Source organism: Heloderma suspectum, chromosome 4, assembly GCF_057233095.1.
Source record: "Heloderma suspectum isolate Gila_16-S chromosome 4, 16-S_ref, whole genome shotgun sequence".
In the NCBI taxonomy this organism is placed as follows: Eukaryota; Metazoa; Chordata; class Lepidosauria; order Squamata; family Helodermatidae; genus Heloderma; species Heloderma suspectum.
In genome coordinates this window covers 198780341-198793597 of record NC_139461.1, presented here as the reverse complement: position 1 = coordinate 198793597, position 13257 = coordinate 198780341, and the positions used below count along the sequence as shown (strand labels likewise).

General features: G+C 42.0%; 1 protein-coding gene across 1 annotated transcript in view; it reads left to right on the top strand.

Moving 5' to 3' along the window:
- PLPPR5 (phospholipid phosphatase related 5) overlaps positions 1-13257 on the top strand; it is a 114362-nt gene that overhangs the window by 46500 nt on the left and 54605 nt on the right. Inside the window, exons 2-3 of the mRNA XM_084848214.1 lie at positions 6155-6287; positions 9552-9802. Coding sequence (XP_084704340.1) covers positions 6155-6287; positions 9552-9802 — 384 coding nt within the window. The remainder of the gene's footprint in view (positions 1-6154; positions 6288-9551; positions 9803-13257) is intronic.

The window sequence follows — 13257 nt, the reverse complement described above, 5'->3', positions numbered from 1 at the left end:
AGAATGGGGAATATAAAAGATGTAGGCCAATGCATCTTCTATCTTTGCCTGTTGGAAATGGAATGCTGGGAAGGATGGACCTTGGTCTGATCCAGCAATGCAACTATTAGGCTTTTATGTAGAATCTGTCACCTGCATTGGTTTTGTTTCAAGATAGAAATTGCTTCTAAATGTATGCTTTGAACTACTATGAGTAAATCCCAAGGCATTTAATTTAGATTGTTATCACAAATGTGTATTTTTTTTTCTTATGTGGGAATTCCATATTCTTTAAATACACTCCCTTCACTTCCTGTGTACTAAACTCCCTAGAACTCTGCATGTACCTTTGCATACGCATGATTACGCATCCTGAGAAACAACTGAGGCAGGTCAACTGCTTCTAATTCAACAGGAATTCTCTTTTCTCATTTTCAGCAGTTATACATTCCTTGATATAACATTTAGACTAGATTATTGCAATATCCTCTGCACAGGGCTGCCTTGCAAGGCTACACTGGCACAGGCTACAGGGAACATACTTTACCTCTGCTTAAAGAGTTGTGCTGGCTACCTGATTGGTTTCCAGGCACAATTCAAAGAGCTAAGTGACCTGGTCTTGGGGTACTTCAAATACTGCCACATCTCTTATAACCCTGTGCAACCATTAAGATCTTCTTCAGAGGATCTACCTCCACTTCTGAGGCTTGGTGGGTGGTGATGCTGAACAGGGCCTTTTCAGTAATGGCACCTTGTCTTTGGAATTCCTCTCCTTTTTCAGTTTGTCAGACACCCACCCCAAGTGCATTTGGGTGACAGTTGCAGTTATTGTTATTCTCTCTAGCTTTTGTTGGTATTTGATTTTAGTGCTATTTGTGGACACACAGCACAGTTCTATGCTTGTTTACTTAGATATAAGTCCAACTAGATTCATTTGGACATACTCCCTAGTAAGTGTGGTCAGGATTGCACTCAGAGTCCTTTCACTGTTTTCATTTATTTAATTTTTTTGGTAATTTTAATATATATTTTGTTTAAAATGTTGTTAGCCAGTTACGGCAAACTCCTATGGCTTGCGCCAACACTGCTCGGAAGCCCCTGAACTTGGAAGTTTCTTAATTTCCTATGGCCTGCTGGGCTGAAGCCAGCAGGGCAGAAGGAGTCGCAGAGGCTTCTCTGTCCTCCAATCTGTGATTTTTTGCTGGACAGGCTTTTCAGCCCATGTAGTGAGGGTGCTTCGGAAGGAGTCTGGAAGTGGCTGAGGATAAATTGTATCCTGTTCTCTCCAGTCTTCTCTCCACCCACTGGAATGCCCCCTTTTCTCCCTCTCCAAGGTCGATTTTCCATCCTCACAGAGGCAGCTGGTGTGGTTCTTTCTGCAAGAGGGTGGGGGAAGGGGCACAGATCTCCCAGCCCTCCTTCTGGGGTCAGAGCCCTGTCTCTGACCTCAGAGAGGGTAATCTGAGCCATCCTATGGGCTGTGTGACCAGATTGCTCTCTTAAGCAGTCTTTGACCGAGAAGTGGGATAGAAATTAATTAATTAAAAGAAACTTGCATCAGACTAGTGCTAAGTTTATAAACATGAAGATGTATCAGAGATTGACACAATTGAGTTTTTAAAAAAAATCTCAGCAGAGCTGCCATTCCTGTTGTATTATTGAACAAAATATTTTGATGTAAACACCAAAACTAAGTGTTCATTTTATGATAAAGCAGAAGGCCAATGAGAAACAATAAAGCCAGGATTTGGATCATTAGGTGCATGTATCAGCTGGTACTTCAAAATCTGAGAGGGGAGGGGTGGGGAATCTAAACATTATTCAATGTTGATGGAATTCTATTGAATTAAATCTATACAGCCAATAAATAAAATCAGTGAGACAGCTTGTAATGGGCAGTAAAGAAGATTCCAGAATAGAACAATGAACATGGTTTGACCTTCCCTGTTGGATAAGTGATAATAGAATCATAAATACCAGCTAATGCTGGAATACAATTCAAGGCGAGGACCATCTAGCCTTACTGAATGAATGAGGAGTAAATCCAATAGCAAGACACTACCAAAGAGTGGAAAAGCCTGGTTCTGTTTATCCATTCCATATCAAAGGATGGTCCAAGGTCCATTGCTGGGTCCAAAGAGCAAAAAGCAGCATTTGTAGGGAGGTAAGAAGAGGCATGGAACAGTTCAGGACAAGGAAGAGATCACAGGACAGAGGCATTTAGATGCCTTCTCTCACTTTCGACTCGAAGGAAAACCTGTGTAATCCCCAACTATGTATAGTGAACAATGCAAGCCCATTTGTGAAGGAGGGGCAAGATCAATGCTGTAGGCCAGCCTTCCCCAACATGGTGCCTTCCAAATGATTTGGACTACAACTCCCATCAGCTCTAGCTAGCATGGGCAATAGTCAGGAGTGCTGGGAATTGTCCAAAACATCTGGAGAGTACCAGGTTGGCTGATATAGACTAGTGATTTTTATCCTTTTCAAACTTAGGACCAACCTTTAATTTTGACCTGCGTCATGTCCTTCCTTTTCTTTCTGCCCTTTTCTCCTCCTCTGATGCTCTTTATCCATTTTAATCTTTCTCCTACTCTTCACTCTCTTTTTCCCCTTGGATCAAAACAATTTAAAAAGCAAAAAAAGAAAGTGGTGGTGGTGCCAATAGCACAACCAACCTTAGATTTGGACGTAATTCAGTTGGGGTCACAACTCACCTGTTGAAAAACGATCCTGTTCTGTATACCAGTGGCAAACACATTCTCAGTGTGTGTGTCCTTAGGTAGTTTTCAGACCGTTTGGGGAACTCTTGGGTTCCTTTGAAGCCTGTCAGGTGTTTCTCATGGAGAAGATTAGTAGTGGATGACAAGCCTCTGTGAAAGATAGCTCAGCCGCCAGCTCCCAGTTGGCAATGTGGGATGGGACATTTTCAGTTTATGCAGCACGACAGTGTGGCCCTACAAGCCTGGCCTGTACCCTGTATGAATTGAGTCTGAACCTGAATGTGTGGCCCTTCAGATGTTGTTGGCCTCCAATTCCCATCATCCCCAGTCAGCATGTCCAGTGGTCAGGGATGATGGGAGATGGAGGGCCTTAGGTTCCCCTCTCCTGTTCTAAAGGCTTTGAGATTATGTTAGATGCCCTTTTTTTGGAAGCACATGATGATGAAAAAGCTACCCATGAGGTCAAAGGATTGTGTGAATAGGCCCTTAGTCACTGGATATTGCATCATGGATTCTGGTGTTAATCTGGGTTACAGAACACTAAATTCTATCCTGATGATACCTCATAACCCACAACACTGTGGTCGTTGCATCATAAATGCTCTTTCCTTGTTTCTTACCCAGCCCAGCATGAAGCATTTTGGAAGAAGCAATTGAAGTCCTCTTTATTTTTTTCTCTTTATTGGAGATATCAAGCTGAAAGCCAGTGAGCTAATTTTTCTAAAATAAGAAAATGCAGCTTAATTAGCAAATATGAATTCTCTGATTTGGAAAAGTCAGTGGTAGGTTTTCCAGTATTTGTTTTACTATATTTTTGCTTGACATTGTTGTATCTAAATCAGGAATTCATGGTTACTTGGTTCTAATTAACAAACATCTGCATCGCCTTGGATTTGTTGTGCATACCCCTAGCCAATAAACACAAGTCTAGACAGAAAAAAAGCTTTTCTGTTAAGCTGTGTTTCTAGCAGCTACATTTTTTTCATTTTTATTCCAGAGTAGGAATAGGGCCGCAGTGGCTTAGTGGTTAAGACGCTGAACTGCAGACCGGAAGGTCGGCAGGACAGCAGTTCGAGACCCAAGTGCCGCGTGACAGAGTGAGCTCCCGTCTTCAGTCCCAGCTTCTGCCAACCTAGCAGTTCGAAAGCAAGAAATTGCAAGTAGATAAATAGGTACCGCTTTGGTGGGAAAGGTAACAGCGTTCCGTGCACCTCGGTGTTCAGTCACGCCGGCCACATGACCACGGAAGCGATTTCGGACAGCGCTGGCTCTTCGGCTTAGAAATGGAGATAAGCACCACACCCTAGAGTCGGACACGACTGGTAGGGGACACCTTTACCTTTACCTTTTTTTAGGAATAGGAGCTCAGATCTGGATCTTAAAAGCCCCCCTACTTTCCATGATAGGGTCCCAATCCAGATCAGGTCCCCTGCACCTAGAGTGGTTTTTTTTTTTTTTTTAAGAGACATGTAGGTGCTAGATAGGGATTTAAAGTAATGTCTGTTTTGGTTCTCAGGTACCCTCTAAATGCTCTTCCTACTTTACAGGAGCTGCTTACCTTTGAGTGGTTCCCATGTGGCTGGGAGAAAGTTTAAATGACCCAATCACATGGGTCTTTCTGGGACAGGAGGCCTCCAGTTCCATGGGAAAGACCCATGTGATCACACTCACACACACACACACACACACACTCTTCCATGTGGTTGTGTTATTTAAATGGTTAAGCTCACAGACAAGCTAATCTGGCTGGGAGAACATTTAAAGAACAGCTGATTCTCATTAAATCTGTGTCATATGATTAAGAATGGAGTGTTAAGGAAGATGTGATTCCAAGGATAAATGACTAAATCTTTTTTTTAAAAAAAAAAACCCAACCTACAAATACTTCAAAAAGTAAAAACAGGAGGTAAAGCACAGGCATTCAGAAATGACCCTTGGATAAAAATGCAACATGTAACACAATTTGCGTCCAATAATGTATTGCAGCTATACAACGTACTATATACTGTCTTTTGTCCTAAGAGTAATTTCCTTTATAAATCTCCATAGGCTGTTGTTCTTTAAAGCGTTCACTTTTTAAATATAGTGTAGCACGTATTTTATTCCTGTTAATAGCCTACCTGTGTCACACTGCTCAGTTTTATTGCCATGTATTTCGATTTTAATCATGGCCAGTGTTGCATTATTCCCATTATGCCAATGCACTATAAAACTCTTTAGCTACTGGTGCTTTTAACCAAAGTTCTCAAATTGTTCTACAAATGTCCGAGAGGGCTTAAAAATATATATTTATCCACGCTGCATATTAGCAAACAAGAAATGGTAGAATGGCTGCCTTTGGGTCACACAGAGAGTGAACATCATCCAACTGTGCACCAAATTGAGCTTCGGTCTTCGCTTCTCAGTTCCCTGGACTAGAGCTCTCTCATCTTTTGATGCTCTTTAAAGTCTCGTGAATGTACATGTAAGCGAAGCATATCTCTTTAATGCTTTATTGTTGTTTAGCCACAGAAAAGCTTTGGATGTTCACAAACCTGGAGGAAACAAAAGGCTTACTGAGGCTTTCCCATTTGGCTGTCATCTCCTGTCTGCTCCTCTGTCTATGCAGGGATACTCCAGCTAGTTGAGAATGACAGGTGCTGCCTTTGATCCTGTAACAACTTTCTTCCTGAGTGATCTTGAGGAAGTAGCCCATAATTCTGTGGTGTCTCACTCCCAAATAATCTCCAAGGAGAAGCATAACACCACAGATGCACACTTCGTAGCACTGATGTATTTTTAAATTTCTTTTTAAGAAAACAAAATCCTTTCAGGCAAATATATCAAACAATCTGTTTTCTGCTAGAATGATGCTGTTTTGTTTTTAGCAGGATGAACAAAACCACCAGGTTTGGCAAATCAAAGTTGCTTACAATGCAAGTTGCTTACATTTCTGTTAAGCAATCCTTATATATAAAGTAGAATGATGGGTATTTTCCCTTTTGACCAAATGGTTTTAGGGGCTTGACTGTGGGGGTTTGTGCACATATTATATTTCATCTCCTTGTTGCTGCATCATAAGTTAATTGTTGCATTTACCTCCAGTAAACTGCAAGACTACCCCTGAAAAATAGCATTAAGTAATTCTTAAGGGTTGCAACAGCTTAATAAGGGGACAGACGGCAATCTACGATCTAGATTTTTCAACATCAGTACATTAAGCACCTCACTGGGTTAGGCACTGGTCCCTTTATGGACTGCATGCACACCCTTTTTGAGGGTAATGTGAGAGTTCGTTCTTGCTTTTGGGTTTCTCCTGAAAATGTTATGCAAATAAGCTAAAATGCAAATAAGCTAAAATGAGTCATATGGCATCTTTCCCTCACAAACAGATTTAAATGTTTTGATATTATTGGGCTTTTTTGTATTTACCCAAATCTGTATTGCTTTCTTCTTTATTTTCCCCCTTCAAGATCATTGTTGGAGAAACGGCAGTGTTTTGCTTGCAGATGGCCACACGAGATTTTGAAAACCAAGAAAAAACAATATTAACTGGTGACTGTTGCTATATAAACCCACTGGTGCGCAGGACTGTCAGATTCCTTGGTAAGAATATTGTGTCTTACTCTCAAATCTCCATGCATTGTACAGCATAATTCAGTTGTCTAAACCTCCTGTTCATTTGGATTTACCAAGTGCCCCTGCGTATCCCATATAATTGTAAAATGATATGACCTGCACTCTCATTGCTCCCATTAATAGTGAATTCACCTGTTGAGTGCTGACAGGACTGTAACCATAAAGAGTCCCTGAAAAGCATGCTCAACAGAACCTCAGATTTTCAGAAGTACAGAAAATATTTTGGAACCCCCCACAAAAACTCTACAGTAAAGTAAAAGAAAGGGTAGGCTCTGCTAGACACTACACATTTAACGTATTGTCTAGTTTAGCTTTCATTTGCATGCAACAGGGTATCAAGACTATAGTTCCAGTGATAGGCCTTTTCTTGGCAGTCAGTTTCTCTGACATCTAGTAGTCAACATATCCTTAGGCCTCAAATGTAGTATACTTAGGGATGGGTGAACGCCCTGACATCTGGTTCGGAGGGGCAGGGAAATCCGAGCTGCTTAGGCCCACATGAATTTTCCTGGAGCCCCGGGGGGTCCACCTGATTTCATGGGGCATCTGTCCGGCATTCTAAGGTACTCTAGGCTAATGGCAGCTGCCATTAGCCTACCGTGGGAAAAGTATGGCCATAATTGGCGTATTCTATGCCATTTGCAACCGGAAAGCACTTACTTCTACGTGCCTTTTATAATGCTGGAGAGCCACCCCATGGGAAATCCGAAGGACCTGAAGGTGAGTGGAGCCAGTCTGCTGCAGACTCCACTGATCAGATTCTTGAGAATCCGGCCTCATTGGAGTCCACAGCAGATTCTCCAGAATACCTAAGTATATTGCAAAGCCAGTGATGGAAGGAAAATCCAGTGCCGTTCTTCAACCTAAATGTAGTATAATTTCTATAGGAATAACTTTTCACTCATCTCATTATTTATCCTGAGAACCACAAGGGAGCAAAAAAAAAGAAAAAAAAGATGACATACAACATAGCTTTAGCAATCCCAAATTAAAAATGTTGGTGTAACATGGGCCTGTTTTGTTACGTATGTTTTTATATTGTTAAATTTAACCCAGGTAAGATAGGGTTAATAGTATGCCAAGAGTGAGTGAAAGGTGGGCAGTGCCTGAGTACTTGTGAGGATTCTAAGGTTATATAAAGACTGAGCTGACAGTTAGGTAGTTAGATAGGGTTTAGAGATTGAAGAAGCAACATCGAAGTAGTGGGGTTTGTGTGGGATGTTAGGAGGGGTTGAGTAGGCAGGCAAGTAAGGAACAAGCATTGATTAATAACATAACTTTTCTTGTTTTAAATAAATCTTTATTTGTTTTTTAAAATCTGAATTCCCATGTATTGATTGATTTCACGCTACCTTTACTATATCTATTTCCTGGTTACTTCTCCTGTAGTGGGTTGAGAGAACCAATTGAGCATATTGAGTTTCTCTGGAATCCCAAGAGAGTAAAGGGGCTGAAGCTGGTGGGACAGTGGGTACAGCTGACCCAAAGTGAAAGCAAGTATTTCCTGAGGGGTTTGTTTTTCAGTTTCTGAGGAGGATGTTGGAGAAAGGTGGAACCTTGGGCGGGAGAAATGGCACCAGTGAAAATAACTATCTCTATAATGTGGTTTTGAGGCATCCAAGAAAACATTTGTTAGTTCTTAAAAGCCTTTTCAAAATATCTTAAAAGAGAGGCAGTGACTTTCAACTGAAGCAGCAGCTTGGTATTCCCAGAAAAAATTCTAAGGAACTTGATAACACCCCTCCCAGAAGAATTTGTCACATGATAGCGCATCTGTTTTTCTTTTCAGTAATCAGATGAATACATCTGTACTTAACGAACAATGAACACCCAAGGCCCTAATGCATGCGGCTTTGATAATAAATGCTGCGAGATAAATAGCAAGTTTTGTTGGTATTTTGTTAAATATGCAATGCAGGGAAACGTAATCGGTGGAAGACAAATTATGATAGTTTGTGTCTAGCAATATGACATATTCAGCACTTCAGCTAACTTGCTAGCCTGGGAGAGAAGAAAAATGTTGGACAGAGATGATACAATAGATATTAACAGTTGTTTTAGGCTGACCATGCTTGTGTAGACTTGAAGAACTCCAAGGTTTTGATGCCTGATAGACTTATACATGCATATAAGCAGCTCCTGGAGTCTCATGTCAATGAATACAGTCAGAGAGTTTACCTTGAATGGCAGCTGGGCTGCTCTCCTCATAAAGCCAGTTAAGCTAGAGTGTTTTGATATAAAATCATGGCGGACTACACATCATGATAAGCCAGGATTCCTGGCTTATCCTCGGTTACAGCCAAACAAGCCAGGATTGTAAACTGTGATTTTTTTTCAAGTTTCCTAGAAAATATGGGGAGAACTGAAGGTACAGAAGGATGTCACCCCCTCCTGTTAGCCCTTCCAGTCCCATCGGTCACCCCCAAACATATTCCCCCTTACCTTGCTAGCAGAAGTAATCGTAGAGCTACACAAGAGAAGAGAGAGAGGAAGCATTTTTTTCCTCCCTCTCGACACTCACTGTCTACCCATCAGACTATTAGCTGGGATTTCATTTCCCACTCTGATTTTGAGTGGGTTTTATGGGTCTCCAAATGTTGACTGTTTGGAAAACGTCACTGGCATCTCTGCTCAGAAGTAAGTCTCATTGATTTGAACAGGATGTATTTACCAGCGGATGTAGGTTTGAGATTGCAGCCAACCCCCACCCCAGTAAGGCACCTTCTTTCCAAAAGGATCTTTTGCAGTGGTGGGCTTTTGTCACCCAGCTTCAGTTTTCCCAGAGTAGCCCCCTAAGCAGCCCCCTAGGCGTGGCACTGGAGACCAAAGTGGCTACTTTGAAGGAACTGCCCTTGGTAAAATTACTCTTGGGGAGCAAAGGCACACCCTTCCATAATTCAAAATGTTTGGTAACCAAACATTATATTTCTTCCAATCCTATTCCATTTCTAGTGTCCCCTCCTCAAGCTTTTCTTGTCCTGTGGAGATCAGAGGTCTTGTGTGAAAGTGGAATTTCTTGCCATTCTCTGATCACAGTGCTAGCAAGGACTACGCAACTATTCAGCACTTCCAACAATTCCAAGACTCTATATTAGTATTACTATTGCTCGCTTGCCCAAGAAATATGCTGTACAGGACATGCCTGGAGAAATTGCCATTGCTCTTATGCATAGTGTTTGTCAAAACTGCAGAAAATTAACTTTTCCTTTTCCTTTCCTCCTCTTTCTGTAGGCATTTATGCATTTGGACTTTTTGCAACGGATATCTTTGTAAATGCTGGACAAGTAGTAACTGGGAATCTTGCGCCACACTTCCTTGCACTTTGCAAGCCGAACTACACTGCTCTTGGATGCCAGCAGTTTACACAGTTCATCAGTGGTGCCGAGGCTTGCTCTGGAAATGCGGATCTTATCATGAAAGCCAGAAAAACATTTCCATCCAAAGAAGCAGCTCTGAGTGTATATGCAGCAACATATCTGGCTGTAAGTAAATCAGACAACCTCATTCCATGATGTTTTGATCAACAACTGTTGATTGTTCTTCCCAATTTACTTAACTCATTGCATCATCACTCAGCTCATTGCTTCATCACATGAGATGCTCAGGGTGCTTTGGTAACGCAGTGGCCAAGCAACTTCAAGATCCTTCCTTTCAACCTTGGAGCTGGGGAGAGGGTGACTGCTGAGATCATGGCCATCCACCAAGTTTGAGAGGAAGGCTGAAGTTCAACAGTGGTTGGTGGGCTTCATTTGACTTCTGGGGTCACCACTTGTGCAGCATGCTCTGGATGCTTCACTGACAGCTACTTTACTGGATTAGCTAAAGAAACATTGTTTCAGAGGATGGGGTGGTGGGTGTATGTTAGGTCCCAGGATATGGTTTGAAGGGACATGCTGCAGAAACCTCGCTGGTGCTAAGCATGTCTGATCTGGTCAATGCCTGGAATTCCCACTGGGGAATCCTATGTACACTACAACAGGAGTGAGCAGAAGGCAGATCTGGATCTCCTGGTAGCTTGCTGGGTGATTTGTAGTAGATTGCTAAGGATTTCTTGCTCCTAGTTGTTCAACATTAAAAGCAACAAAATGATATTCCCCCACCCTACCGCTGAAACTAAGAAAGCTTGAGGGGTAACCAGGACTGGTTTTTTCTGTGGAAGGACTGTGAGCATCGTTCAGTTCTAGAACATAAAACATGTTCCTGGGCTCAGAATTCTTTAAGTGTATCTGTTTTGAACTGGGCTTCGGTTGGTGGATCTCGGCGTTCTAATTAAAACCAAATTAGATCCTGCAGGCCTGACATCTTCCCGCTACGCTGCCTTGATGGAAGAAAGGTTGGATACAACTGTAATAATAAATACCCAACAGTGGCCTTCTCCAACCTGATGCCCTCCAGATGTGTTGGACTGCAATTCTTGGCCATGCTGGATAGGAATTATGGGAGCTGTAGCCCAGTTGTGGGAAATATAATCTCTTTACCTGACTCCACCCTACAGCACCGCAACTTGTGCGGGTTTCTGTTGTGTGGCAGAATCTGAGAGCTTGTCCAATGCATAAAGATCAACATTTTTCAATGTAGTTTTTCTCCTAGCATTACTTACAGAGAGAAAGAAGCACTTTGAAAGCTCTCTGACCTTACAGCAGTCCCTTGTACCAGGGCACCAAGGTGGGGAAGGCTGATCTTGAGCTATATCTATAATTATACCCATAATTATCCAGATAACAATGTCAATCTTCTGTTGAGAATATATATATATATATATATATATATATATACACACACACACACACACACACACACATACATACATACATACACACACACACACACACACACATATACATATACATATACATACGTACATACATACACATACATTTAAAGCCTGCCCACCCTTAAGAAGAACATAAGAAGAGCCATGCCGGATCAGACCAAGGGTCCATCTAGTCCAGCATTCTGTTCACACAGTGGCCAACCAGCTGTCCACCCTTACAGTTCAGGGCAGGAAACTAAATTAAAGCAGCATCTAATGCCCCATTAAAGCCAGTTAAAATTAAGCATAATAGCTATCAATGTAACAAAGATTACTTTTTCCAGCTTTCAGAACTGACTTTATGCATCTGGGCAAGGAAATCTGAACTATTTCAGATAGTTAATGATGGCCCCGATGTAGAGATAGTTATAATGCTAACCACGATTCCAAGTGGGCCTGGATAATGGATAGGGATATACATTTCTGTCCATGTCACAAGACAGCTGGGAAGACGGATCTTCAATTGCATTGTGCCATGCTGATTAGCTAGCTTGCAGGCCCATTCACATTGTGATGCAATTGGAAAATCTTTCAGACCTTCACTCAGTTTACTAAGTGCCATAGCATCCAACTGAAGTATATGAAGGCCACATTTCTGGATCACCCCTTTCTTCTTGCTTGAGTAGAAAGCAGGAGCCTGTACAGGGACCCTGTGCACCTGCTGAATCAGGTGTAATCGATAAGAGATAGGCAACCATAGGCTTCATCTATTATACCAGGACTTTGCCCCCAGGAAGGAGTTTGCCCCTACAGTGGAACAGAATAATAGAATCATAGCATTGGAATGACCTTGGAGGTCATCTAGTCCACCGTCCTACTTAATGGATGATCTACAATGTGGATGCAGCTCCAGTATCCATGACAGATGGTTGCCCAGCCTCTGCTTAAACACCTTTCGGCAAATGAGAGCCCACCACCTCCTGAGGCAGTCTGCTCCACTGCTGAACAGCGCATACTGTTAGGACGTTTCTCCTCCCTGCAATTTCCACTCATTGGTTCTAGTTCTGCCCTCTGCTCTGTGTTCTGTGTGACAGCCCTCCAGATATCTGGAGATCACCATCATTTCTTCCCTTAATTGTCTGTTCAGATTAAACATACCCAGCCTTTTCAAGAGGACTTGGTCTCCATTCCCTTCATCAGTCTGGTCACCTTCCTTTGGATGTGCTCTAGTTTGTTGGTGTCCATCTTAAAATGTGGCACACAGAAGTGAGCAGAGTAATTCAGATGCAGCCTGATGAATGCTGAGTAGAACGAAAGTATTACTTCTCAAGATCTGCTCACTGCTTCTGTTTATCACAGCCTAAGACTGCATTTGCTTTTTTAACAGCTGTATCGTGCTTCTGTCTTATGTTCAGTTTATTATCCAAACGAGACCTTTTCACATGTACTGCTGCCAAGCTAGGTCTCCCCCATTCTGTACTTGTGCCTTTGATTTCTTTTACCTAAATGCAGGACTTAATATTTACCTCTTTTGAACTTGATCTTAGTTTGAGCCATTTTGCACATTTTGCCTTGTGAGAAACTACCCTGTTCCTGTCTTTTGGTATTTTTAGCCAATTAATGAAATCACAGCTCGGTGTTGTTATACCCATTTTATTGGAGGAAGGGGACGTTAGAGTAGTCTATAACAAGCCTTCAGTATAATTCAGTATTGCTATCCAGTTTCCATATGTGTTGGGATTTTTAAAAAAGAAAATGCATCGAAGTTGATTTTAGCAGCAGTGCAATGTATTGAAGCTATATATAACTTTAAGAGCTCCTGCAAGTTTTACTTTCTCTTTCCTCCTGGAGGAGTGGCTGGAGCCTCTCTCTCTCTTAGTGTAGCTTTTGGAGCTGAGACATTGTGTTATGCAGCACTTCATAAATTAGTATTTGTTCATGCATTGTAGAAATAAAGAAACCTGTTGTGAAGGTACCTGAGTCTCTTGTATGTTGCCTGGAGAGCAAAGCCTAGGGCTGGACTACAAGCTGAGCAAGTAAGCTCACCTCTCGTATTAACCCCACTCAAAGTCCTGGTATACACTTTTCTCAGGGACTAGGTCTACCTATCTTAGTAGATCTGGTGCCTGGGCCTTCTCACTGTTCAATAACCAGATCTACCAGAAATGTAGGCCTGTTCTCCCA